The sequence below is a fragment of the Panthera pardus genome, unplaced genomic scaffold (assembly GCF_024362965.1).
Source record: "Panthera pardus isolate Hobbes unplaced genomic scaffold, ASM2436296v1 HiC_scaffold_5, whole genome shotgun sequence".
Classification (NCBI taxonomy): domain Eukaryota; kingdom Metazoa; phylum Chordata; class Mammalia; order Carnivora; family Felidae; genus Panthera; species Panthera pardus.
In genome coordinates, this window is record NW_026526980.1 from 2000813 (window position 1) to 2026067 (window position 25255).

The following is a 25255-nucleotide window of genomic DNA, read 5'->3' on the forward strand; positions in this document are numbered from 1 at the left end:
TTTGGTGGACCCCTGGGCAAGGAGGCTGGTTCTAGAGGACAAGAAGAGACAAGGTTTCTCATAGATGGTGACCTCCATACTCAGTGGCAGTCCAGACCGTCCACCTGGGGGCTCTTCTGGAAGAGTCCGCTTCTGCTCAGAAGTCATCAGTGTATGCCAGGCTCTGCACCAGGCACTGGGGACAAAGAATAAAAGACCCAGACCCTATCCTTTCAGAGGTCACAGTTTAGTGATGGGCAAAGTGACAGATAGTTTCAATTCAACATGATATCTTGTAGGATAAGGCTAGAGAAGCAAAGCCACCAGCAAAGTGACCACACAGCATCAGCATACCAGGAACATCTAACCACCAACACTTATCTTCCAGGCACTGTACTAAATGCTTTCTGTGCATGATTTTCCCCCCTCGCAGCAAGCCTGGGTCTTACGTACTCTTCTGTAAAAGTCAATTTCACTGATTAGCAGCCTGAGCACAGAGAGGTTAGCTAATACACTCATGGTTGCACAGCAGGGATACAGAAAAAATCTGAACTAAGAAATTCAAGTTCTTGAGCTCAGCTTCTGAATTATGAGCTATTGGAACAGGTAGCCCGAGGAACACGTTTAGCCTGTCTGTGTCTCATCAGAAATAGAAGGGCGCTCACAGCATACCAGCTCTGGAGGTAAGCAGCTGATTTTGCATGTCAGTGAATTCGGACCAGGGATTCAGGCACCTTTAGGCCCCACCCTTTTTAAGCCAAGCACCTAACATACACCTTAACGAGCCCCGATTTGGGACAATTTTTATGGTTGCAGAGTGCTTTTATTTTGTTTCATTTTCTTATGCAAAGCCAGAGGCCTGACATCAAACTGGTAATTTTGGCCACATTATCACCGTGTTCTAACCAGGCAAGCTTATTAGTTCAGACAATTAAGAAAATACAAGTGGAAAATACTTGGCTATTAGGGAGAAAGGAGTAACATAAATCCAAGATGTTGGGACAATTAGCATTTCCAGCAATAAAAATCAAGTGGAACACTAAGGAAATGAATATTATGCTTATTATTTAGCACTAACATAGCATTTTGTATTTATAAAATGCCTGATAATTGTTTTTGGCCATTTCTTTTGGTAAAACTCTGATAAAGGACATTTGCTATTCTCAGGGGTGGCGTAAGGGGGGTTTAAGTGAGAGCCCATTAAATTACAATTCAAGTAATCTTCCCGTCCTCTTCTTCTCAACTCAGATTTAAGTAGAGAAAGAAAACACCCAGAAATCCTACTAAAATGTAAGTCATTTTATCTCCCTCCTTTGTTAAAAGCCCTCTGGTGGCTCACCCATTTCTCTCAGAGTAGAAGCCAAAATCCTCCCATAAATGCAACTTGATATCCAAGATTGGATTCTGCAACAGAAAAAGGACATTAGTGGAAAAAACTGGGAAAATTTGAATAAACTCTGTAGTTAATAATACGTGAATGTTAACTCCTTAGTTTGGATGAATACACAGGGTTAGGTAGGATGTTAACTTTAGAGAAAGCTGGATGAGCTGGATTGGTATCTTTGCAACATCTCTGTAAATCTAAATATATTTCAAAAGTTATAAAGCTATTTTTTTAAAGCCAAAGTTCCTGCAGTAGGCTGGAAGGCCTTATTACATGACGCTTCGTTATACATCTGACATCATCTCCTATCTGCTTCCCTATGATCACTCTGCACTGGACTCACTCTTCCTCATGTTTCTACCTCAGGACCTTTGCACAGTCTGTCCCTGTGTCTGGACTATTCTTGCCTGACCTGTCCTCATGGCTCAACAGTCTTTGTCAAATTTTGACTCAAATGTCACCTTCTCCAAAACCATTGACTAAAAATTTCAAACCCTCCCTAGCACCCCAGTCCTCATATTCAATGCTTTGTCTCATAGTGCTTACATTTCAACATACTCTGCCATGTTCTATTTACTGTAGTATTGCTTATCACTTTCTCCCCCACTGGAAGATAAGCTCCTTGAGGAGGAATTTTTGTCTATTTTCTCCATTATCCGTTTCTAGCATCAAGAATTGTACCTAGCCCTTACACTTAGTGAATATTTGTTGAACCTAGCTATGAAATTCTGAACTAAAAGAAAAAATGTAACACTTGCTTATTGTTTTGCTTACTAGGGCACTATGCTAAGCACTTAAATATGTACTTCGATAGAATTTTCATGACATCCTACAAGTTAAGTATTATTGCTACTGTTTATGAAGCTCAGGTTTTTCCCAGGGTCACGAAGCTCTTCATCCAGATATCAGAGCCAGGATTCAAACCTGTCTCTCGATGCTGCTTCTGGTCCTGTTTCTCTGACCCTATCCTGTCTGTCAAAATGTCAGTTTCCCTCCTTTCATTAAAACCATGGTACTTAAAGATCAGAAATAGCCTAACTCATGGAGTCAGTTGTTCGTATAATTCAGCCTTCTTTCTCAGGTGTAATATCACCCAGGATAAATATATGGAACATATTATTTCCCTCAAAGGTCACAGATAACTCTGGAATATTGTGAGCTTTTCGTAAGTAATCTAATATGGAACTTTGACCTTCAATTTCTCCTTCATGAGCCTGATTTTGCTTTCAACTTCAACAATCTCTTGTGGATACAAAGTTTCATTCCTAAGAAGGAAAGGACACTGGTTTACAAACTCCAGGCCTTAGCTCTGGGACCTCTTCTCATATGTACTAGCTCTATGGGCCTCCTCTTGAGCTTTATTTTCCTCATCTGTAAAATGGCATATTTGCAGCACCAACTTCATAGAAGTGTCATGAGGACAAGTGATTGGATGAACGTGAAGTAGTCTGTGCCGTCAATATATTTTATGTGTCTGCATTTTCTGTTACTGTTTGCATATAGTTGTTTAGATGAAGAAGTTGAAATGGATATCAAGGTTTTTATTTGGTTTTTTCTTCCTAGAACCTTCTTAGCTTCAGATTACTAAGTTAGCATAATACCCATCAACTACTTCCATGAGTTCAAGGGATTTCTCTCAAATGTCTCTGTTACCAACACCTAAAAATCATCATCATCATCATCACCACCATCACCATCACCACCATGGTCGTCATCAAACACATGTTATTTACTAAACAATTACTAGGAGTCAGGCTCAAGGCTACATTCTAATAATATTATACTTCACTCTTGTTTACCATGAACCTGCAAAGCGAGGGTTGAAAACTCATTTTACAGATGTGGGAACTGAGGTTTCAGGGAGGTTAACTAATTTTCCCAGTATCACACAGAAGTCCTGAGACCAGGTCTGGAACCTAGGTATCCTTTAGTTTATAATCTAGCCCTTTGTCCACACCTGGCCCTACCTTCTTGCCAAGAAGAGTTTTAGAGCCACTGGCAAAATGACCAGAAGACAACATCACTTGTGGGGAGATGGCTTTTCTCAAGCTTTGTCAGCATTTTCTTAAACTGTGGCCCAGACCCTACTTTTATTCAAATAGCCTGGTATGGGCTTGTTACAGGTGAATATTGCTGGCTCTAGCCAGTGATATGCTGGTAGGTGTTTAACAACCTGCTTGGGGTTGAGGAGGTAGGACAGGAGGTGTTCAGGAGCCTGAGGTGAAGCATTTGCCGATTTCCATGGTGTAAATACTCCCACCCTGGTCCTGTTCGAGCTACCAGTGCCTCGTCACTGAACACAGAGTTGGCAAAAGACATACAGGAGAACACTGTTTTATGGTATCTCGGCCATTCAGGTACAAAAGCCAGAAAAACCATATAGAAAATAGTAAAATGTACTAAAAGAATTAGGAAGCAATGCGCTTTGAGTATTTATTACGTATTTTATTTAATTGTGAGTTTATGTTATTTAATTTTTATTAAGGGTCATATTTAACAATAGGCTCAAAAAATACCTGAGAAGTAAACATCCCAGACACCTCCCTGTCTCTACTCCAAGCTGATGAAGAGGGCGCTGAAAAGGCTAGAACCCTGGCATCTGCATTTCTTATTTTTTTTTTTTAATGTTTATTTTTGAGAGACAAAGAACAAGCAGCAGAGGGGCAGACAGAGAGCGAGACACAGAATCCGAAGCAGGCTCCGAGCTGAGCTGTCAGCACAGAGCCCTGACACAGGGCTTGAACCCGCGAACCCTGAGAGCATGACCTGAGCTGAAGTCACAGGCTTAACCAGACTGAGCCACCCAGGCACCCCTAGAATCTGCATTTCTAAAGAGCTCCCCGCATGATCCTGGTGCACACTCAAATTACTGAGCCAGGGCCTGTAGCCTTTTCTTAGAGCACATTTGAAGTAAGTGTATGAAAGTAACATATAATATGATAAGCATCTAAAAAATGTAGATGGGATTCATATTCCAGGCAAATGCTCATGGGCAGCTATGCTAAATGAACTCCACTGTTACTCATCTTGAAAGGTTTCTTGAAAAATTGAATAAAAATATTCCAAAGTTTTATTTTATTTTACCTTCAATGAAGCATGGTTGCTCCATGTTGAAGAATAAGGCAGTAATCCTATTTCCCTGGCAGCCAGCACAGGAGGACGGTTCAGAGGCCCTTCCTGAAAGGCTCACGCAAAGATAACAAAATGTCAGGAAAAGCTGCAGGGCAGGGCTGAATGGAAAAGGAGGCTTGTAATCTCAAATTCAATATAAAAGATCGAAAGCATCAAATAATCAGTCAGCAGTGAGCCTCCCCATCAGAATGTTCCATCTGCCTTGGAATTCAACTTTGTGATTGTATTATGATGTGTACATTATACATCTCTCTCTCTCTCTCCATATATATAACTTCCTAGAAAAAGCTAGGCACATCTGAGGTCCCAGAAGGAAGTCTTGCTTGACTTTTAGAAGAGAAACTCATCTGAAACATGACCTCCCTTTACCCCACCCCCACCCCATCCACCTTAAAACCAGAAAAGTCTCTTTTCTAGACAGAAGTTTTAATCAGAGAGAAAGGCATGCCCCGCAAATCAGGAGCACTCCAGGAGCTATGTACAAACCCTGATACACAAGAGAGAGCCAACCCAAGGCTTGCAATTTGCCCTCTAAACAGTGATTCTGCTTTTGGAAGGTGGGCATGGAGGGAAGTTAAAGAATTTCCATGACTAATGTTTACTGAGTGCTCAGGAAATGCCTTAAGCCATTGGTAAGCACTTTGGCCGCCTTAGGGTTTTAATCCTCCCCCTGTCCCTTGGTTCTTTTCCAGTCACATTGAAGGTAGTCAATCAATAGCCTTTGAATGAATGATTTCACAAATCCCCGTTTTAAAGCCAGGGGAGGTGAGGTGTCAAGGGGTAGAGTCACATGTCCAAGATCAACCACATTTGGTTTCTCCTCATTGCAGACATGTAAACTCGTACTGTTGCTTACCCAGGGTAAAAAGGGGTGGCCATGAGGGTGTTAGAGCACATCAGGGCCACCCCTGAGGATTATTAAAACGATTCATCTTGGGTCTACAGTTACACGTGGTTACTTTGGGAGTGGGGACCGGAAGTCTGCATTTGCAGCAAGCTTCCCCAGGTGACTTAAAGGTGACCTGAAGGGTGTACCTGGAGATAGACTGAGGTAGCATCCACAGAGCTCTCTGCACCTCCACCTGGACCCAAGCCTGTTTGCCTTTCAGACCACAAAACCTGCGTCTTGCTAAGGTGACCAAGAACCCCTTACCAAGGTAGGGCCCCTCGCTCAACCCACCCTCCTGAATCTCGGAGTCTTGGCTTTGAGACCTGATGGGTACCTGCAAGACCACCAAAACCAGGGCCTTCATTTCTTTGGGTGCAGTAAATCTCCTCCAAGAAATAGGACATAGTGAGAAATCGGTGGGAGTTGTCCTTGAATCCACATCTGCTGAAGTGTAGGGCCTCCACTAAGAGTCTTTCTGGTTGCCAGACTGATGTCATCAGACATCAGATACTGTCACCTGCCGTGTGAGCAAACCTTGCTTTTTAAGTAGCATAACCAAGAAAAATGGAAATGATGGACTCCAGATACACAGCACTTTGAAGTGGCCAAAGCACTTTCTGGGGCAGAATCCCCTCTGTTTCTCTGGGATCCGAAAGGGAGCTGCATTGTTGTTCCTCTCCCACAGGTGAAGAAAGGGACACTCTGACAGGATGTCACCCATCGTCATGGCTATCATACATATCTTACCACTTCAAGTCTTACCTCTCCTTATTGGAGCCTTGAATGACACAGATGAGAAAGAGCCCAGGACTGGTTAGATATTTCTCTTTCTTCATTTTAAGAGTTGGACTTTTAGACCTGTGAGCCCCGCTAATACACAATTGCCAAGATGAATAAGACTGTCCAAGAAGTTTTCCATATTCCCCTCTTGTTGAATTATGTTTCCGAAGGCCCTTCAGTAAGAGAACTCACCCATTGTGTTTCAATTGTGTCATGCCTTATTTTTGTCCCCTGCCATACCAGGAGATCCCACAGGCTCTGGGTATGTCTTCTTCATGCTTTACGCCTCACTTCTAACAAATGTCCTTTATACAGGCGGGAGCTCTTTAAATCCCAGCCAAATAGAACGGTGTAGACCACAGTACTGACCATCAAACAGTGTAGACCAGAGTAGTGACCAGCATCCATCATGCCGAACTATGGCCCACTGCCTTTTTTTTTTTTTTTTTGGTAAATAAAATTTTATTGGAACATGACACGTTCATTTGTTTAGATACCGCCTGTGGCTGTTTTCCCATGCAACAGAGACAGTATGGCCCACAAAGTCACACTATTTTCCATATGGCATTTTTAAGAAAAAAAATGTGCTGTCTAGGTAAAGAGCAAACTGGAGAGGAGTTGAAGTCATTTCTATTTTCAGAGTATATTTCTTAGTATTTCCATCTCTTAGAATATATTTACACTCCTCCCCACCCACCAGTGCAGGAAAAATTAGCCCACTGATGAATAGAATCTGGAACTCAGAAGTAATCTGAATCATGTCAGTTTTCAGAAATTGTGTACTTTATGTGACAGGATTCTTTGACTGTCAAATGTAGGAGAATCGACATATCAATATTCCAAAGAATGATATGTATACCTGTCTCTGGGTATACTGGAGAAACCCCAGTACACCCAGAGCAAACCCCTCACAGTGCTTGTCTCTTTGTTCAAAGCATTTATACAAAGAAAGAAGTAATTAGTAAGGAAAATCCTGGGATTTTAGCTGAGATCAGTTCCATCTTAAATTCATCACCGAGTTTCTGCAACCGTTCAGCAATTTTCTTAGGTCTGGAAAATTTGCATAATGTATAGATTTGCCATTTGGTTAAATTAAATCTTGCATAATACGTTGGGGGGGACGTCTTTGAGCTGGGTGGATTTCAGGATTCAGTGTAAGATATCAACATTTTTCCTTTTTAAATCGATATTTAAATTGGCCTTGAGTTCTGAGTGGGATGGGTTTGCGAAAACCAGGAGGCTATGGCTGGGGTGAGGGTAGAGCTTCAAGAGAGTCACTCCTGGGGAGGGAGAGCGGGCTGCCAGCACGAAGGGGAGTTCGCCAGCTCCTTCAGGTGGATGCTCACCGAGCCGGAGAAATAGGAGCCTCGTCCTGATGATGCCATCAAAGCAGAAGGCAGTGCGGAGTTCTTGGGAGAACTTGACGTGTTCCTTACATTAGTTGGGTGCAGTGATGTCATTAACATAGAGACTTGTGCCTGCTTCTTATCTGGGGATTTATTACCGTGGAGGCTCACTGGCATAGTCCCAAACAGCAGGATGGGAGAGAACTGTCATGGAGAATGTGTTAGGACACCTGCCATCTGCCCTGGCTCTTGGGAGAGCCTAGAGGTCAGAGGACAGAGAAGGAGTTTTCAGGATGCTCAGAAAACCAGTGCTGACAGAGGGACCCCCATCTGAAAGGAGAGTGGGCAGCTTGCAGGCCGACCTTGACGATACATTACCTTTTGCAGCAATAGAGGACGAAGGATTGGCAATTCACCACCCCCAAGCAACCCAAGCATACCTACACCTCAGGCTCCCCCACACCCACAGAAGCCCCCAGTGGCCCATGAGCTCCAGCAGAATGAGAGAGAGAGCAGAGACAGGCACTTGCTTCTGACCACCAAGAAGCATCTTGTTTAATTGGGTGGGTGCCCTCTGCCCCCTCAGTCTCTTCCCCCAAACCCCAACTCCAAAAGAGAAAGACCTAAGGAGAATGAGGAAGAAGATCCCAGAGGCAGCTCCCCCTAGCAGACAGAGCCAAGTGCTGGATAGTAGGGGCAAAGAAGCAGGAAATGTCCCCTGCCTGAGGCAGGTCCATCATGACACAGCCTATGAGGACACGGGTCTGGAGTAATAGGAAGAGAATTTGAATCCTACTGACTTTGGAAGCTTTAAAATGGATTGGCCTGAGGTATTTTTTAAGTGTATTCATTTATTTTGAGAGAGAGGGAGAAAGCATGAGCAGGGGAGGGGCAGAGAGAGAGGGAGAGAGAGAGAATCCCGAGCAGGTTCACACTGTCAGTGCGGAGCCCAATGCAGGGCTTAATTTCATGAACTGTGAGATCACGACCTGAGCTGAAATCAAGAGTCAGACGCTTAACGGACTGAGCTCCCCAGGTGCCCCTGGTCTGAGTTTTTAATAACCACATGGCCAGAAAGCTGTTGCATCGTCTTTAGATGTCATTAAGGGATTTGACTCGGGAAGTGTGGTGCCTGGGCTCTCAACCATTCTCCCACACCGCCTGCCATGTACTGACTGAGCATCTTGAAGCAGTTCTTAGCCCCTCTGAACAGCCATTCCTTTGTCATAAAATGGGGACAAATGATAGAATCTTCTTTTCTGAGTCATCAGGTGATGCAATGAAATACAATGTATGCTAAGAGCTTAGCAGAGTGCTAATCATGTGACCAGTGTTTATTAAATGGCTATCAGATGTCAAGCACTATTCTAGATGTTAATCATCATCACACTTAAGGGCCAGGAAGGGCACTTAGATATATTGACTCACCTGGAGCAATGCTAATAATATTTCTATTTTCTAGATCAAGGAAACAAGGCCCAGAGAGGTTAAGGAGCTTGTTCAAAGTCACACAGCTAGGAAGTGGTAAAGCTAGAATTCAAACCCAGATCACTCATTCCAGAGTCTACAAATGTTTATTGTTATTGTTATTAATAGTGGTAGTTATTTTCAATTCCTTGTTTCTGGAACTAAAAACTGAAACTTTGAACATGGAGAAGGAAAGAAAGAGCTCTTTCTGGAGTCTTATGACTCCTGTCCACTGAGAAGTAGACACCAGCTCCCAAACGTACACATATACATACACACATATATACATACATGTATATATGTATGTGGTAGGTGCTCAATAAATCTATTTTGAATGACTGGATGAGAAAACAGCTGGTTTCAAGCCCATTGAAATTCCTTTCTCTCCCCAGGACAAAACATGTCACACTCCCAGGTATTCACAGGCTCTGCTTTAATGACACTACTGTAGACTGAATTGCGTCCCCTCCCCTTTATGCTGAAGCCTTAAGCCCCCACGTGATGGTATTTGGAGGTGTGGACTTTGGGAAGTAATTAGGGTTAGATGAAGTCATGAGGGCAGGGTCCTCCTGTGGGAATCTGTCCTTATAGGAAGAAGAAGAGAGAGACAGCATTCTCCCTCCACCAGAAGAGGACTTAGGGAGGTTATAAGCCAGAAAGAGAGACCTCACCAGCAGCCAAATATGCTGACGCCTTGATCTTGGACTTCCCAACCTCCAGAACCGGGAGAAGTAAATGACTGTGGTTGAAGCCACCTGGTCCGTGGGGTTTTGTTACAGCAGCTCGAGTGTACTTATACAGACACCTATGCAGCCCATCGCCTTTACTGAGGTGTTAAACCCTTGGCCCCTTGAATGCTCATCCTATACTTTCAAAGGGTAAAAAAAAAAAGAGCAAGAGAATTTGGAGTCAGCCCTTCTGTGTCCCGCAGGGCTTCTGCCTTCTGAAGAATTTCATCATTCTAGCAAAGCATTGAATTTATTCGGGTTGAGGGAAATGTGATGAGTTTCTTAAATCTGTGTCACCTGGCTGTGGAATCCGCCCTGCCGAGCTAGGAAGGAGGCATTAACTACATCCAAAGCTGTGTGATTAACTTATTTGTTTGCCTACAGAGCTAAAATGAAAAATCAGGAAGCTGAGTGAATCTGCACGAGCCCCGTTTTGAAGTAGGATTGTGAGAAAACCCGAGACGTGGGTTTTAATTCACATTCCCTGGGCTTACCATTATTATTATTTTTAATGGAAAATAACTTCGCACAATCTTGCTTCGTTTTAAATGGAGAATGTGCAATATTGTCTAACGCAGGGTATGAAGTTGATTTAGTATGCATGATTTTCTCCCCCTCCCCAGGACTTTGGTTCTTTGTACACATTCAATATCGTTACATTTTTTGCTTAGAACATATATATTTTCCCCCTGAACTTTTCTCGATTGCTTTTTTATCAGGTTTACAAATCAAATCAAATAGGTATATTGCAGAGCTCTGTGATACCATTTTCTGAGCTTATAGTACAATGTATTGAATTATGCCACTCCAGCCTTTCTTTTGCTCTTCTCTCCAGATTGAGAGAGAGGGACTGTGGACCCTGTAAATTCGCTTGGTGCCCAGCATTACTGGCTAAATCAAGACCACTATTCAGGCTGTAAGAAGAGACAGAGCAAGTGTTCGTTACACAAATCAATTTGGTCCAAAGTACATCGCAGTGGGTACTCAACCATCGCTCACATAATATTGTCAACTTAATCAAATAATGCCTCGAAGACACTCACAAGCTTTTCTCTCTGAGAAATAACTTGATTGGTGGAGGAGGAAAAAGCAGCTGGCTATTCAAAAGGACACTTTTTATTTATCACTGTAAAGCACTTTGGGCATGGAGGGGAGGAAGCCCGCAGGATAGGGGATATGCTGGATATTCATTAGGCTGTACGGGGGGGAAAGTTGTGCTCATTAGCATCCTGGCTTGGGTGCTGGGTTTTGACACCCTCATGGCAGAATTGGGGATGCTCATGGAGACAAAAGAAGCTGGGCCCCAAGAGGTGTTCTGGAATGACACAATAAATATTTGCTGGCACAGTAAAGGGCTTCAAAAATGATTCAGTGTAGTGTTTGTCTTTGGGATGTTCATGTTCTAGTAGCACAGACAGGTAAGTAATCTGATAATAAGAAACATACATGGTTGATGAGAGCTCACCAGAGGGGAGCACAGGACTCTAGGGGCTCGGAGGAGGCATCTGAAGCCGCCTGGTTTGGTTTGATTTTGGCCAACTGGTTGAGATAGAGCCCTGTTCGCAGAGCTCATCACTCTGGTTCCAGCCCAGACAGAGAGCTCAGGCAGTTAGACCTCCAGCGAATATTCACTCCTCTATGCAAGTGCTTAGCAGTTGCCCTCTAGGGCTGGGCTATCTTTAGACTTTCCATAACACCTTCCCCTTGGCCTTGACAAGCCATTGGGGTCTGGAATATGGAGTCCAGCAAATGGAGTTAGATATCTTAGGTTCCATCTTGGCTCTGCCATCTCCTAGCTGTGTAATTTTGGACAGGTAACTTAACCTCTCTGAGCTTCAGTTTTTTAAACAGTTACGGTAATCAGTGGGATAAGGTATGAAAAATGCCTAGCAAGATACCAGGGTCACAGTAGGACCTCAGCACAGTTTTATATTTAGTACCCGTCCCATTACCCGACCCATTAGCTGATTCCACACTAGGCTCATAAGCAATCAGGCATTGGTAGTATTCAGCATCAGATGCCTCAACTCAGGGGAGAGTGGAATGCCCTCGCACAGCACTGGTCCTTATCCAGGGATCCGTGGATATCTGTGCACCCTTCAGGAAGTCTGTGAACTCTGTATTCAGGGATTAGGATATTAATATTTCGAAGGGGGCATTATTCTGCCAGCTGGAGGTATCTGTTGAGCCATGGCTGGTATGACTGAGGAACTGAATTTTTAATTAGACTCAACTGTAATGAAAATTTAGACACTGACACTTGATTCCATTATTAAAAGCCTTTTAGGTGTGTTTTGAAAATCTTGGCTATTCAACTGCCAATTTTTCAAAGTCTAAATATAGATGAGGTATTTCTAACGAAAATGCAGTGTCCATATTGAGATGATGAGCTGTAGTACAAATTATTTGAACATCTCAGAGACTCAGAAAAACAAGAATGTAAAATATCATTTACATTAATTACACGCTGAAATAATAGCTTTGGTAAATTGGATTAAGATAAATACATCCTTAAAGTTAATTCCACATATTTCTTTTTACTGTTTAGACACGTGGCTTCTAGAAACTTTAAGATTTTGTATGTGACTCCTATTTTATTTTGTTGAATGGCTGCTCTAAAGTGTGTGATCACTGTCCCTGAACCGTATCTAGTCTTACGTGATGAGTGCATGAGTTTTTAATTTCCATCGTGCGGGGGAAGAAAATAATTTTCTTTGTATTCTTCTAGGTTCTTGGCTGAAACACCCTGTGATAAAAGAGACAAACAGGAATTTAATAACATGTCTACCTTCTGTAGACAGGGTACCTACCCAAGAAAACCAAGTAACTCCCTGGCATGGCCCAAGCCACCAGCTTAAACATCATCTCCAGCTGAAGACAAAAGATGTTGGGAGGCCAGGGGAGCCAGCGATGGGGAGGTTATTAGGAAAAGCACGGTAAATAAGGGTGAGGTGGTTATGCAGATTTAGGTCCTTGACTCATCCTTTGAAGAGAGTTTCTAGAGATTTACTTTCTCTTCCTGGTGCCTCCTGAGAGGAAGACACCCCTGTAAATGGAGAATTTCCTTATAAATGTGAATGTCTCTTACAAAAGGGTATTTTCTACTGTTTTTGGAGCTTCTCCTGTGTCTGCTGTTTCTCAAAAATAATTGTCCCGAAATAACCCTTGTGCCAAAGAGGCGTATTTTGGGGTGGCAAAATATAATTCGGTACAGTTCTTGTTTTATTAGGGTTAACGCCCCTACTACAGGCACTCAGCACTGTGCTTCAAAGTCTCTGATTTCTCTCCGAGTTCTGATTTCTGCTGACAGCTTCACCACATCTTACTCATCCGCCCTTGTGATGGTCACCTATGTTGCCTCCAGCAACCTGAGACCACAGACACCTTGGTGATGGAACCTTTTATCCTTACTTGAATCTGAGGAGACAGGCTCAGAAGGGTTTAAGGAGCTCGGCTCCTATGTGACAGAACTGGAGTTTAGCTCGGGGATGCCCAGCTACAAATGTCCTCGGCCTGCGTTACCACTAGGTACCTGGTCACCCCCTGGAGATAGCACACAGGTGAGCTCAGCAGTGCCTCATGGGCTCAGAGCTGAGCCCGCGGGGCGGGGCCAGAATCTGAAAGGCACATACAAAAACTATGCGGATTCTCTCCAACAGTCATCCCCGGATTGGTCGATATCAAAATCCAATTTCACCAGGATTAGCCTTGGGTTGCTCAGAGCTATTCATTGAATTAGGAACGATTATAGCAGAGGGAGCCCCGCGGTTCTTTATTAAGGTCTTTGCGGAAGCACTAAGTGATCTTCGGGAGATTAAAGTGCTGGTGGTGTTTTCTTAACATTTATAACCTGCGCCGATATCTGGGGAGTTTGTTTATTAGGAAAAATTCTGCGGCACACATCCTGACTCCTAATAGGGCTCTCGAACTGGGCCAGACTAGAAGCTGGATTTTGCCATACTAATGAGCTTATTTTCGAACCTCTGCCAACTGCTGCCTGGAAACACACCTCTTAGGGTTAATGGACTTTCCACTCGTGTGGGGTCCTGCAGCCTCCCCTGCGTGATGGGGCCTCTGCATCTCAGGGTCGTCCGTATCCACACGCCCGAGGAAAGAACAAACCCCGATGGTTTTAACGCTGTTAATAATAGTAATGATACGCATTCCCTGTTTGTTCATGGGACTTAACTGTTTGCAAGACTTGGATTACATTATCCCAGTCTGAAGGGCCCAGGACAGATGTGCATTTATGATTTTATGCATCCGCAACTAAGAGTGAGAGACGTGAAGTTAGCATTTGTGCCGCTCGCTGATACCAAAGCCAGACCTGTTCATTGACGCCACAGCCCCTTGCTGAGAACTTTCCATGTGCTCCAGATCAGCGGTTTCAGTCGGTACAGTTCCGCCCCCCACAGGGAGCACCTGAACCCCTGAAGATAGTTCCGGCTGTCCCACTGTCATCTAGAGGATGGAGGCCAGGGATGCTGCTGAACGAACATCTTATGGTGCACAGGACAGCCCCAGGTCAAAGAGCTAAGCAGCCCCCACATCAACATTTCTGGTAGAGAGACTGCTCTAGGTGTAGGGCAGAACAGTGAATGGAAACTCCCCAGTCTCTGTTCTCGTGGACTTTGCGTTCTGGTGGAGAAGACAGGCACAGCAGAAAATAACAGAAGCACATAACCTAAAAGGAAGAAGTGATACGTACTTTGGTAACGGGCAGGTGAAGATTTCTCAGACGGGTCATGTCTGGGCAGACAGCCGATGGGCAAGAGGGGCAAGCCGGCCACATAGGCATCTGGGGAGAGAGTTCTCCAGGCAGAGGAATAACCGGTGTGAAGCCTGAGGAGGGAGCTTGCCGAGTGGGTGGAAGGAGGAACAAGGTGGCCAGTGAGCAAGGACTGGGGAGCCTCAAGAAGCAAGGGGGTCGGGGCACCTGGGTGGCTCAGTCGGTTAAGCGTCCGACTTCGGCTCAGGTCACGATCTCGCGGTCCGTGAGTTCAAGCCCCGCGTCAGGCTCTGGGCTGATGGCTTGGAGCCTGGAGCCTGCTTCCAATTCTGTGTCTCCCTCTCTCTCTGCCCCTCCCCCGTTCATGCTCTGTCTCTCTCTGTCTCAAAAATAAATAAACATTAAAAAAATTTTTTTTTTAAAAAAGAAGCAAGGGGGTCAGGGCCAGGCCATACTGAATACCACAGCCCAGAATGAGGGCCTGGGCTAGAGGGTTCAGAGAGGGCAAGTGCCCTGGCCGTTCTCCTTCTGCCTCGAACATCCTTTGTTTTCTCAAATTCCTCTCATCTCTGAGCGAGCAGATCAGCAGTAATTTGCTTGATCTTTATGTTCTATCTTCTGATCTCTGAAACATGGTTATGAGGTATCTTTCCAGTTCAGCTGCGTCCCACTTAGAGCCAAAATGGTACTTAGGAAAAAAAATCAGGGATAAATCAAGAGTTCTTCTTCGAGCAATTAATTCCAAGGAAGCCTTGCCAGGCACCAGCCTCGGGGGATGTAGCTCCCTAGCAGGGAGCCCCTGACTTTGGGGAATACACGTTCTAGATGTGCAGTTCCCTGCGCAACCTTCTTAGAATTTCTACGTTATTTTATTTTTGTCGGTAGAAGTTTCACTCTGGGCGTTCGCTGTAAGCTTCACCGACCTTCTCAGGGATGCCGTGACCGCTTTAGCCATCTGTGTGAGGTACAGCTCTAGGCTCAGGGAACTGGCAGGCCTGTCCTTGCTTTTGGAGTATCGGCTGCCTCTCGGGAGGCTGGTGGAGCGCGTCTCAGTCCTGCTGAAGGGCGTCAGTACCTCCAGGGCTAGGGATGGAATGGTGGCCAGGGCGCCCAGGCTGGCAAAGGGAAGATTGCAGTCTCCTCTATTTCGGGAACTCATTAAAGTTCCCAGGGCGACAGATGGGAACCTGGGACAGCTCAGGCAGAGACATTCTCTATTCTTATGGACCTAGTGTGGGGCCAACCCTTTGGAGAACCTCAGGCCACCTTAAGTGGTAGCAAATGAATCTCCTCCTTGACTACAGCTACCCATCCTACATGTGCTTCCAGTTTGTTTTCTTGTTTAATAAAGGGTTGTAGTGGGTTGAGTGTGGCCTTCAAAAGATATGTCCTTGTCCTGACCCTTGTGAACCCATGAACGTGGCCTTATTTGGACAAAGGGTCCTTGCAGATGTAATTAAGTTAAGGATCCCAAGCCAAGATCTAGGGTGAGCCTTAAACCCAGTGCCTAATGTCCTTATAAAGAACAAAAAGGCAGACAGAGATGTGAGTCTCAGACACACAGAGGAAGAAGGCCGTATGAACACAGAGACAGACTGGGGAAAGGCAACTCCAAGCCAAGAGGCCACCAGAAGCTGGAAGAGGTAGAGATGGGCCTTCCCACAGAGCCTCCCGAGGGAGTGTGGTCCTGAGAGCACCCTCACTGTAGATGTCTGGCCCCTACAACCTTGAGGGTTGTTGCTGTTGCTTTCAGCCACCACATTTGTGGTAATTTCTTAGGAGACTACAACGACCTCAAACTCAGGCTTGTCCTGAGTATGTTTTCCCTGAAAGTTCCCAGGAGAAAGGAAGGGGAAGGCCCTCATCCTGACCTACTCATCATGAGAGTCGGTGAGGACCACTCTCCAAGGCCTCACCCCCACCGTGCCCCGGGCTCCGGAGTAGCTATTTTGCACAGCCCCGGTCTCATTTGGTCCACTTGTGTTACGTCCCAACGTGTAAGCAGGCGTGCTTGAGCTCACAGATCTGTTTTTCTTTCTCGGCCTCTGGATCCTGACGTCATCCTCTTCCCTCTCCTCTCCATCCACCCACGATCTCTGAAACACTGTTGGTTTATTTTCCATTTTACATGTTATCTTTAAAAATTACCTTTAATACACAGGTATCCCGACATAACAATTGATGAGCATTTGTATACATGCCCACACTACAAAATGATTAATTGAGCGTTGTATGTTTTTTATCAAAGGGAACAACGCAAAGATTTCTCCAAAGTCCTGTTTGACTAAAGATGATTAATTTTAATTTTCACATGAGCGGCATAATGCTATTAATCATTTAATATGTTTAATCATAATCTCTGTAATTCCTAATTAGGTTTATTAAGCTGAAACATCCAGCCGTTCTGTACAAATCCAAATCTAAGTTTCTTTCTTGGGATGAGAAGGAATTTGTTTTAATTTGCATTTGAACAGCAACTTCTTTCCAGAGGAAAGAAGCTAGAGCTGCAGGTTCAGGGTCTCAGCAGCTGCTTGTGCTGACAGAGCTTCTTAGGTTAGAGTACTAAGACCCCAACCATGTGGTTCAAGGACATGTCGCTGGCTTTGTCGTGTAACCAAACCTCCTATTACCAGCAGAGAAAACATTCCTGCTCTGTTTGGGCCTTGCTGTTATAAGACTGCGTTTTGACTCACTTGAAGGTGCCAAGCAGACTGTTTGCTCCTTCACTCGTTACTTTATTGATACACTTGTAATCCCTTCCGCTGTTCAGTCAGTGATTCAGCCAGCCATTCAACCTGCATGTATCTTTTGTCGGCCATAGCTCAGCTCTGGCGTCCTGTGCTGATCACATCATGCCCCGCGATGATCATAGGTGGCTCGTCACAGTTTTTATGATGAAATATATACTCTTGCTCTATGCATAGGGCCATTTGTAACCCAACCGCCACTACCCCCACAGTGTACCGTTCCGTCCTTCCTTCACATGACCTGCAGTGACCAGTGATCACACGTGGAAGCCCCCTGAATCCAGAACATGATTTCACCTTTGCGTCTTTGCATGTGCTTTGCACACTGCGGGTACAGCATCCGCCCCCTTCATCTGTTCTGTTAGACACCTCCCACTCAAAACATAACCGCCCAGAACTGGCAAGCCTCTTAAGGCATCCAGCCCTGCAGCGTGTCCCTGATTTACGTTTACGCAGCCCTCTATGATTCCCTGTGATCCCAGCCTTGCAACTGTCTTTTTCTACCCTCTTTCTCTTCCTCTGAACTGGAAACTGAATGTGTTTGGAGGCCTGACTTATATATCCAGTGTCTAGTAGTTGCTCAGTAAAAATATGTATAAGGAGCCATGAGAACCTTTCCTTTACCTGAGAGAGGGTTTTTCACTCCTCGTTTTGACATTTAAAAAAAAAATCACCATAACTCTAAAATATTCATTGCTTTCCATTTACTGACGGTATGCCATGTGACAAAAACTCTGCCAAGTTGGCATATGTGATTGCAGTCAGTCCCTGCAGAGCCTTAGAAGGTGTGCATTATTATTATTACTCGTTTTCCAGGTTAGAGGACTATCACCGTCCTCCTGCCTATTCACTCCAACAGCATAGACAGAATGGCCAAGTGCATTGTTGTTGTTGACATGACATAGCACTTCAAGGTTGAAGAAGGTCATCCAGGGGGGCCTTAGATACCAAACCAGCTTGGAACAGTCTTCTGCCAGCCCCTGGGAAGGTCTTGCTTTCAGAATGCAATTCAGGGGGCGCCCAGGCGGCTCAGTGGATTAAGCATGCGACTCTTGATTTCGGCTCAGGTCACGATCTCACAGTCATGGCATCAGCCCTGAGTTGGGCTCCACTTTGGGAGTGGAGCCTGCTTGGGATTCTCTCTTCCTCCCCTTCTGCCCCTCTCCCCGCTAAAAATATAGTAATAAAAGTTTTTTTAACAGCATCAGAATGCCATTCAGGATGTATCAGTAAGGAGAATGGAAATGAAGTCTGCCAATAAACACACGTACTGACGAGGCAGTCACAAATTATGCCCATGTTATTTTGATATATATATATAATATCTATTATATTATATAATATAATGTATATAATATATATAATATATAATATAATATATATAATGTATATAATATATATAATATATATATGGCTGCATTCATATATTATATATATTCATATATAATATATATTATATTATATAATATTATATATATTATATATATTTTTAATATATATTATGTATGTTTTGATAAATATATATCAAAATGTATATATGGCATATATAAAACACTTATGTATATAAAATAAACATACATATTTTTTAATATATAAAAATACATATTTCTCGTTGTGAAATTGTTTCCTTCTCTGTATCTTTATTATTTTACACCTGGCTGCTTGCATTGATAGTTTCGTCCCAGTTAATATGCTTCTAAACTGTTTATAAGTAGGTGAGGCTGGTTCCTTGCTCATCAATTTGATGGGCTTCCACATAGGTTTTCCATCATGGTTTTGGAGAAGCAACTGACTGATGTGAATGGCATCCACTGCCACCCAGAGGCAAGAGATGCTAATTGCAGAGAAAGTTTCTAGAAGCATCTCTAGAACCAAGAGGACCCGTACCCGTCATGACTATCAGGATACCAAATGTTACCATGACTTTTCTCCTGGTTCCTGCCCATATCCAGGTGCCGATGTAATACCATGTTGTCCAGACTCATTTTGGCAAGAACGGGAAGCAGAGTAACGAGTTATGCTAATAATGTAACCTTATCTACACCAACATGGTCCACAGAATGTCTTGCTGTGCTGGAGATGCTTTAAACCTGCACCGTCTGACATGGAAACCACTAGCCCCAGGTGGCTATCGAGTACTTGAAATGTGGCTAGTGTCAAGGAAAAGCTGCATTTTACATTTTATTTAATCTTAATTCATTCAGATTTAACTAGCCACACGGGGTCAGCTGTAACGGACATGATAGAACTGCACAATCAAAAAACGAGAAGTTCAAGCCTTAATAATAAATTAAGTCAATCAGATGCTTACTTAGACTGCAGAGCACCAAACAACCTTTTCAAATGTTTTATTACATTTGCTAATATTTTATCTTCACACTCTCAACAATTAGGTAGGCGATGTTTTAAGATTTTGGACACCTTTGATTAAGGGATACACCCTCTCCTAGCTTCAGTGATGAGGTTTTCTCTGCCTAATTATTAAAACTCCCCCAATACCTCCACACCAACCATCCCCTTGCTTTATTTTTCTTCCTGGCGCTCTCTTTCTACCAGCTGCATATTTCGTTGTTAATGAGCTCATTGCCTTTCCTGCCCCCCACCCCCACCATAAGAATTGCGCTCCACGAGGGCAGGGAGTTTTGTCCGCTTTTCTTGCTACTGAATCCCAGATCCACGTTATGCTCTCAGGGGGTATTCAGAAATGTTGAATGAATGAATGACCCAGCACTTCTTTCCTTGTCCTTGTTCCTCTGTTCCAGCATTTTCCGACCATTTAGGGGAAGCAAAAGCAGTTTGGAAACAGCACGTAGGTCCACTCAGAGCCTCTTTACTCTTGTCCTTTTAGCAGACAGATGACGCAGCACCGACGGATGGCCAGCCCCAGACACAACCTTCTGAAAACTCAGAAAACAAGTCCCAGCCCAAACGGCTGCATGTCTCCAACATCCCCTTCCGGTTCCGAGATCCGGACCTCCGACAAATGTTTGGCGTAAGTAGTGCGTTTCTCCTCTGCAGTGCCTGCTCTGGGGTCCCCAGAGCCCTCTCTTCATGTAAGTTCTGAAGGTGAGATGTGGACATAGGGGAAAAGAAAGGCATTTTGGATCCTAGTCTGTAGCTGTATTTTGGCCAGAATCTCTTCACGATTTCAGTATCCATTTTGTATGTGTTCACCGTGTTCCCACTTGGCCAAATGCTGCTCTTCTAATTAGGAACGGGAAAGTCAGAAGGAAAATGAGCTCCCAGATAAAATAGCATTGAAAGAATCTCACTGATGGTCCCAAATCAAGTGGCCCGGGACCCTACATCACGGCTGAAATAAACATTTTGTGTCTTTTTGGTTCTTCTATTGTAGTTGGCAAGTTATCACGACATTTTCCTGCATATACCTCACTCTTTCCCAGGCACTGTGCATTTGGATTTCAGATGCAGCTTTAGAGAATAATTAGTTCTGCCTAAAACTTCATTAAAAAGCAAAACCAAAAAAAAAAAAAAAAAAGCTAAAGACATCTAAATCTGACTTGCATCCCGCCATATACATTCTCCTGGAGTTGGTGGTGAGGATTCATAGGTTTTTACTGCGACGTTACCCCCACAGAGGTGCCTTTCCAAGGCACCATGATGGAAATGCAGAGGAGGGCAGAAGCCACGACCAACCTAGAGAAAATAAATGATAGGGTTGCTTCCTTGTAGGACGCCATGACTCTGATTCTTTTCCTGGACGAAATGGTGCAGTGTTCACCTTGAGAAGGAATGAGTTAGCCGTGTCTTTGGGCTCAGTTCCACCAAAGGATAAAATTCTGACAGGGCTTAGATATCCTTCGTTTGTTGTTGTCGTTGTTGTGTTGTCGTTGTTGTTGTTATTGTTTTTGCAAACGTACTCAGCCTGTTTGTTCATGACATCCATCCCAGTATTGATGGGAGGTATCTGTGGATTCCATGAACAGAACCACACCCTTAGCATTTGACTTAGAGGAAAGGTTGGCTGCTTGGAGTTTCTTCTTCTAAGAGTCCGTGGATGGATGCAAATGTTACAGAAGGAATAAGAAGAAGCCAAACTTTAATGCCTAACCCCGGGCAGAGTAGACCTCACCTCCCCCCCTCATGTAAAGGGGAGCGCTGGCTCATCACTCTGCGACTGTGGGGTTAGCTTGCTTGCACCTTTTATTTCTTTAACATGCGTGATGTTTATCAAGTATGCATCTGACACAAAGACAGAGCAAGCGTCCTCATATTCAGATACCCAGACTTGATTCCTGACATTTCAGAGGAAAAGGTCAGCTTCTGCACTTTTATCTTCCTCGTTTGGTAATAACCTTGAGTTGAGCCCTCTAACTCTTGCCGAGTAGAGATACCCTCGGGCACTCTCAGGTCAAAGATGACTTTGAAAAGTGCAGAGCATTCAAAGTGAAAGTGGAGGTTAAGTGTGTGTAAAGCAGTGAGACCAGGTTTGAATGATGGCAGCCAGAGGAATTAGATTCCTTTTGCCACGTCAGGTTAGAAAGTCTTGCTCTGTGGTCCATCTTCCCTCGTCAGGTGTCAGTGGGATGTTGGCTTTGAATCTGGCCCTCTTAATGACCATCCTGGTGGTCTTTCAGAGTGTCACTCACTACAGCGGCCCCCCTGCGGGTGCACTTCCCTCCCTGGTCTTCTCTGTTATCTTAAAAGTCACCACACAGCCAAGTCAGAGACGTATTGGAAAAATCCACAGCTGGAACTCCCGAAGAAGGCATCCTGCTTGCACGGATATCTGAGCCTCTGTGTCTTCACGGGGCCAGGGCCAGCGGTGCAGGGCTGAGTCCTGCCAAAGACCGAACACACTACCGGTTGTCAAACTAGGATCACAATCTACTGGTTTCAGAGCCAGTGTTTGTAAAAATGAAACATTTTAAGCAACTGACAAGACGTCGTGGACTTGACAAGATGATAGATACGCTTAGTATCAATTAAGAAAATGCAGCATGCCTTCAGTAATATTGAAATTAATTTTGCTCATCACAAACAGCATCTGTGCTCATTTGAAAAGTACGCAAGATTTTTTTTTTTTTTTTAGGAGTTTCAGCTATAAAAATGTTCAGGCACATACGGATTCCTGGATTCTTTGTAATAATGCTGAGGCCTCTTTGGTTTACAACCTCTGTTCTGAAGAATGGAACTTCAAAGCTAAAAATCTGTTGTTCCCAGCCAAGCATTGGTGGTGGCAAGCCCATTCTGGTTATACAACAAGCTTGGTGGCTTGAGTCACACTGAAAGGCATCTGTACACATTCTGATTGGCTCCCCACATTCCACTTGAGAGAATTAAGTGTGGTTTCTTTGCGGCCATAGTTACTGTAAGATACCACATTTTGATTCCCCTCAGGTCTTTTCCAAGTCAGCTGGACCTGAGATCTCTTTTTGCCTTTTATTGCTCTATTCTCCCTTTGTCCCTTCACTTTAACAGGAGCTAGAATGGGGGTGATTGCAGAGAAAAACCCTCTCCAAGATTTTTGGGCTTTTCTCCTTTGTCTCTTTGGTTAAATGCGGCCATGGGGATTTGAAACTGAAACCAAAACAAGACAAAAGAGGAAGTTCTCTTCTCAAACTGCCTAAAACCTTTCTTTCTTTCTTTCTTTCTTTCTTTCTTTCTTTCTTTCTTTCTTGCTTGCTTGCTTGCTTGCTTTTCTTTTTTCTTTTCTTTACTTTTCCTTTCCTTTCCTTTCCTTTCCTTTCCTTTCCTTTCCTTTCCTTTCCTTTCTTTTCTTCCTTTCATAGAACAGTCTTTGGTCAAGAAGTTATGGCCACAGTGGAGCCAGAGTCTTTTTAAAACACCAGTTGGGGCCGAAAGGAACAGATCAGGGGCATTGGTTCTGGGTGTTTCACTGTAAGAAATATTGCTTCTGGCCTGGCTACTTCAGTCTTGAGCTCTGTCCTTATTTCAGGAAGCACTCGTGAGAGTGCCTTTTCTTTATGTTTGAAATCTTGATGATCCCATGAAAGAAATGTGTGAATTTCCTCCAAATTGATTGTAATGGCTTGCTCTTGAGCAGAATGATTCTTTACCTTACCTTTAGAAGTGTACATGTACCTAGGTGAGTGAGAGAGGTGGTTATGATATACCCAGACCACTGACAGGACACATTGTATCACAGGACTGTTTTCAGAAATAACTACTCATGGAGTATAGGATTCAAATGTGCACAATACCCTTGTTTATAGCACAGCCTTGCTTCTGTTATCAAAATACAAACCCTCTAGGCATGATGCATGATCTAGTGAAATCACTCATAATTGTCACCCAGAAACAGACCACATGACTTTCAGAACATGCAAAAGAAGCTTTCATGATCACTTCTTTGTAATAAAACAGAGATGCCTGCCCCTTTAGTGTTACTGGCAAAGTTCCATGCACCGTGCTGTTAGAAGCAATGAAGCCTTTATTTTTTTATTTTTTTATTTTTTTTGGACCTGGCCTGGTGCCTCCTAACTTCTGCATTCCAGACATGAAGCCAACCCAAAGAAAACTGAGACGGTGCCTTTTCTTAGCCTCCATGTACACTCTTTGAACTAACCTTTACTTTCATGTTTTATGCTGTAACCGTTGAACATCGTTCACAGTTTTTCAGGGAAGTATTATTTGATCTGAGACTATCTGAAAATGCCTGGTACGTACCTGCTCCAGTGCATGCCTGTAAGCTTCTGGATTTTGTTCTTGATACAGCTATTGAGACCCCTTGCGTGGATTTGGAGTTGTCGTGGAACGCGGCGAACCATGGGTGTTGAGCAGACAAATGCGAGTTAATGTCTGCGAGCGAGCCGTGTCTGTTTAAACTGAACGTGTGCCAGCTGTGTTTACATCATTAGTACCAAACTTCCCAATTAAACTGTTGATACTATAAATACAGTATGCAACTGTCTTCGAAATGGGGCTTACACCAGTATTCTTCTTGCCCGTTTGCTTCGCTTGCTTCGCTGGCTCTGAGAATCACCCACCCAGTAGCAACTGCCAAAGAGGCAAACATTTGAGACCATTTCAGGGCATATGGTGTCATTGTTTCATTTAGGGAATGACACATGCTAGGATTACTTCTTGATTGGTTGGTTCTGTTTCAACCAGATCTTCTTTTAAAGGGAGTGTTTTCATGTTGACTGCTTAGAGAATGTTCCGTAGATGACATTTGCTTCATGGTTTTGGAAGGAATCCTTTTCAAGCTTCCCTGCTCATAAATATGTGTGCTTTCATGCTCTTAGGCCTGAAATAAATATGATAGCATCTGTGTGGACTGAATATTCTGAGGAGGTTATATCAAAATCACTGCTTCTGAGGAGTTCACAAACGGGAGGAGTTTTTACTATGAAACTCAGCTCCCCTTTCAACGGCAAATCCTGCATTTCCCAAACCTGAAAGTTTTCTTCTTCTATTTTTAACAACTTTCTCTGCCCAAATCTAGGGCACAGAAAATGCTCCATAGAAGAACATTCTCTTGACCAAAAGGAAATTAGAGTGCCCATCAATTGCAGGGTGAGTTACCTATGAGTTTCTTGGTATTTCCATCTCTCCTGCTGGCACTGTAGTCCTCCCCTGTCCTCTCCCAGCCCAACTGCTTCTTTGTTTCTTCCTAGCCTTCTACTTCTCCCGGAGGAAGAGAAACATGTCCGCTCTACAAGACGAATTCAACGGGCAGTCCCCTGACCGCCTCTGTATCCTGGGGGATGGGCACATTTCCATGACATAGCTTTGGATTCCTTTTTTCTCATCAAACTACTTTTGTTTCAAGGTTTTGAGCTCTTTCTCTTCAACTGGAGTGTGCATAGTTTTTTTTTTTCTGCCTTTCCAGGGGAGGTAGATTTATTTGTATGTTCCAGAGGATAGCCTCTGTATGTTTCAAATAATTTTGTTCTCAAATCTTAGTTGCACCCTCTTCACACTTATTCTCAGGGCCCCCTGGTATCCTGTGTATAGTGGCCAGGGGAGCTGTCTTCTCTTCTCTGTCTTCTTATCTTTGGTTCTTTTTCTTTCTCTCCCAGCCACTCTGTCCTCTGCAACATGGAGGCTGCTTAATGCTTTCTACCCTGGGGAAAAAGACAGAATGCAG

General features: G+C 43.9%; 1 protein-coding gene across 41 annotated transcripts in view; it reads left to right on the forward strand.

The window, feature by feature from the left end:
* The window catches only part of RBFOX1 (RNA binding fox-1 homolog 1), a 2061409-nt gene that overhangs the window by 1908996 nt on the left and 127158 nt on the right, over window positions 1-25255 (forward strand). For all 41 annotated transcript variants that reach the window (XM_053894471.1, XM_053894473.1, XM_019468815.2 and 38 more), the window contains one exon: window positions 20030-20173. In XM_053894471.1, coding sequence (XP_053750446.1) covers window positions 20030-20173 — 144 coding nt within the window. The remainder of the gene's footprint in view (window positions 1-20029; window positions 20174-25255) is intronic.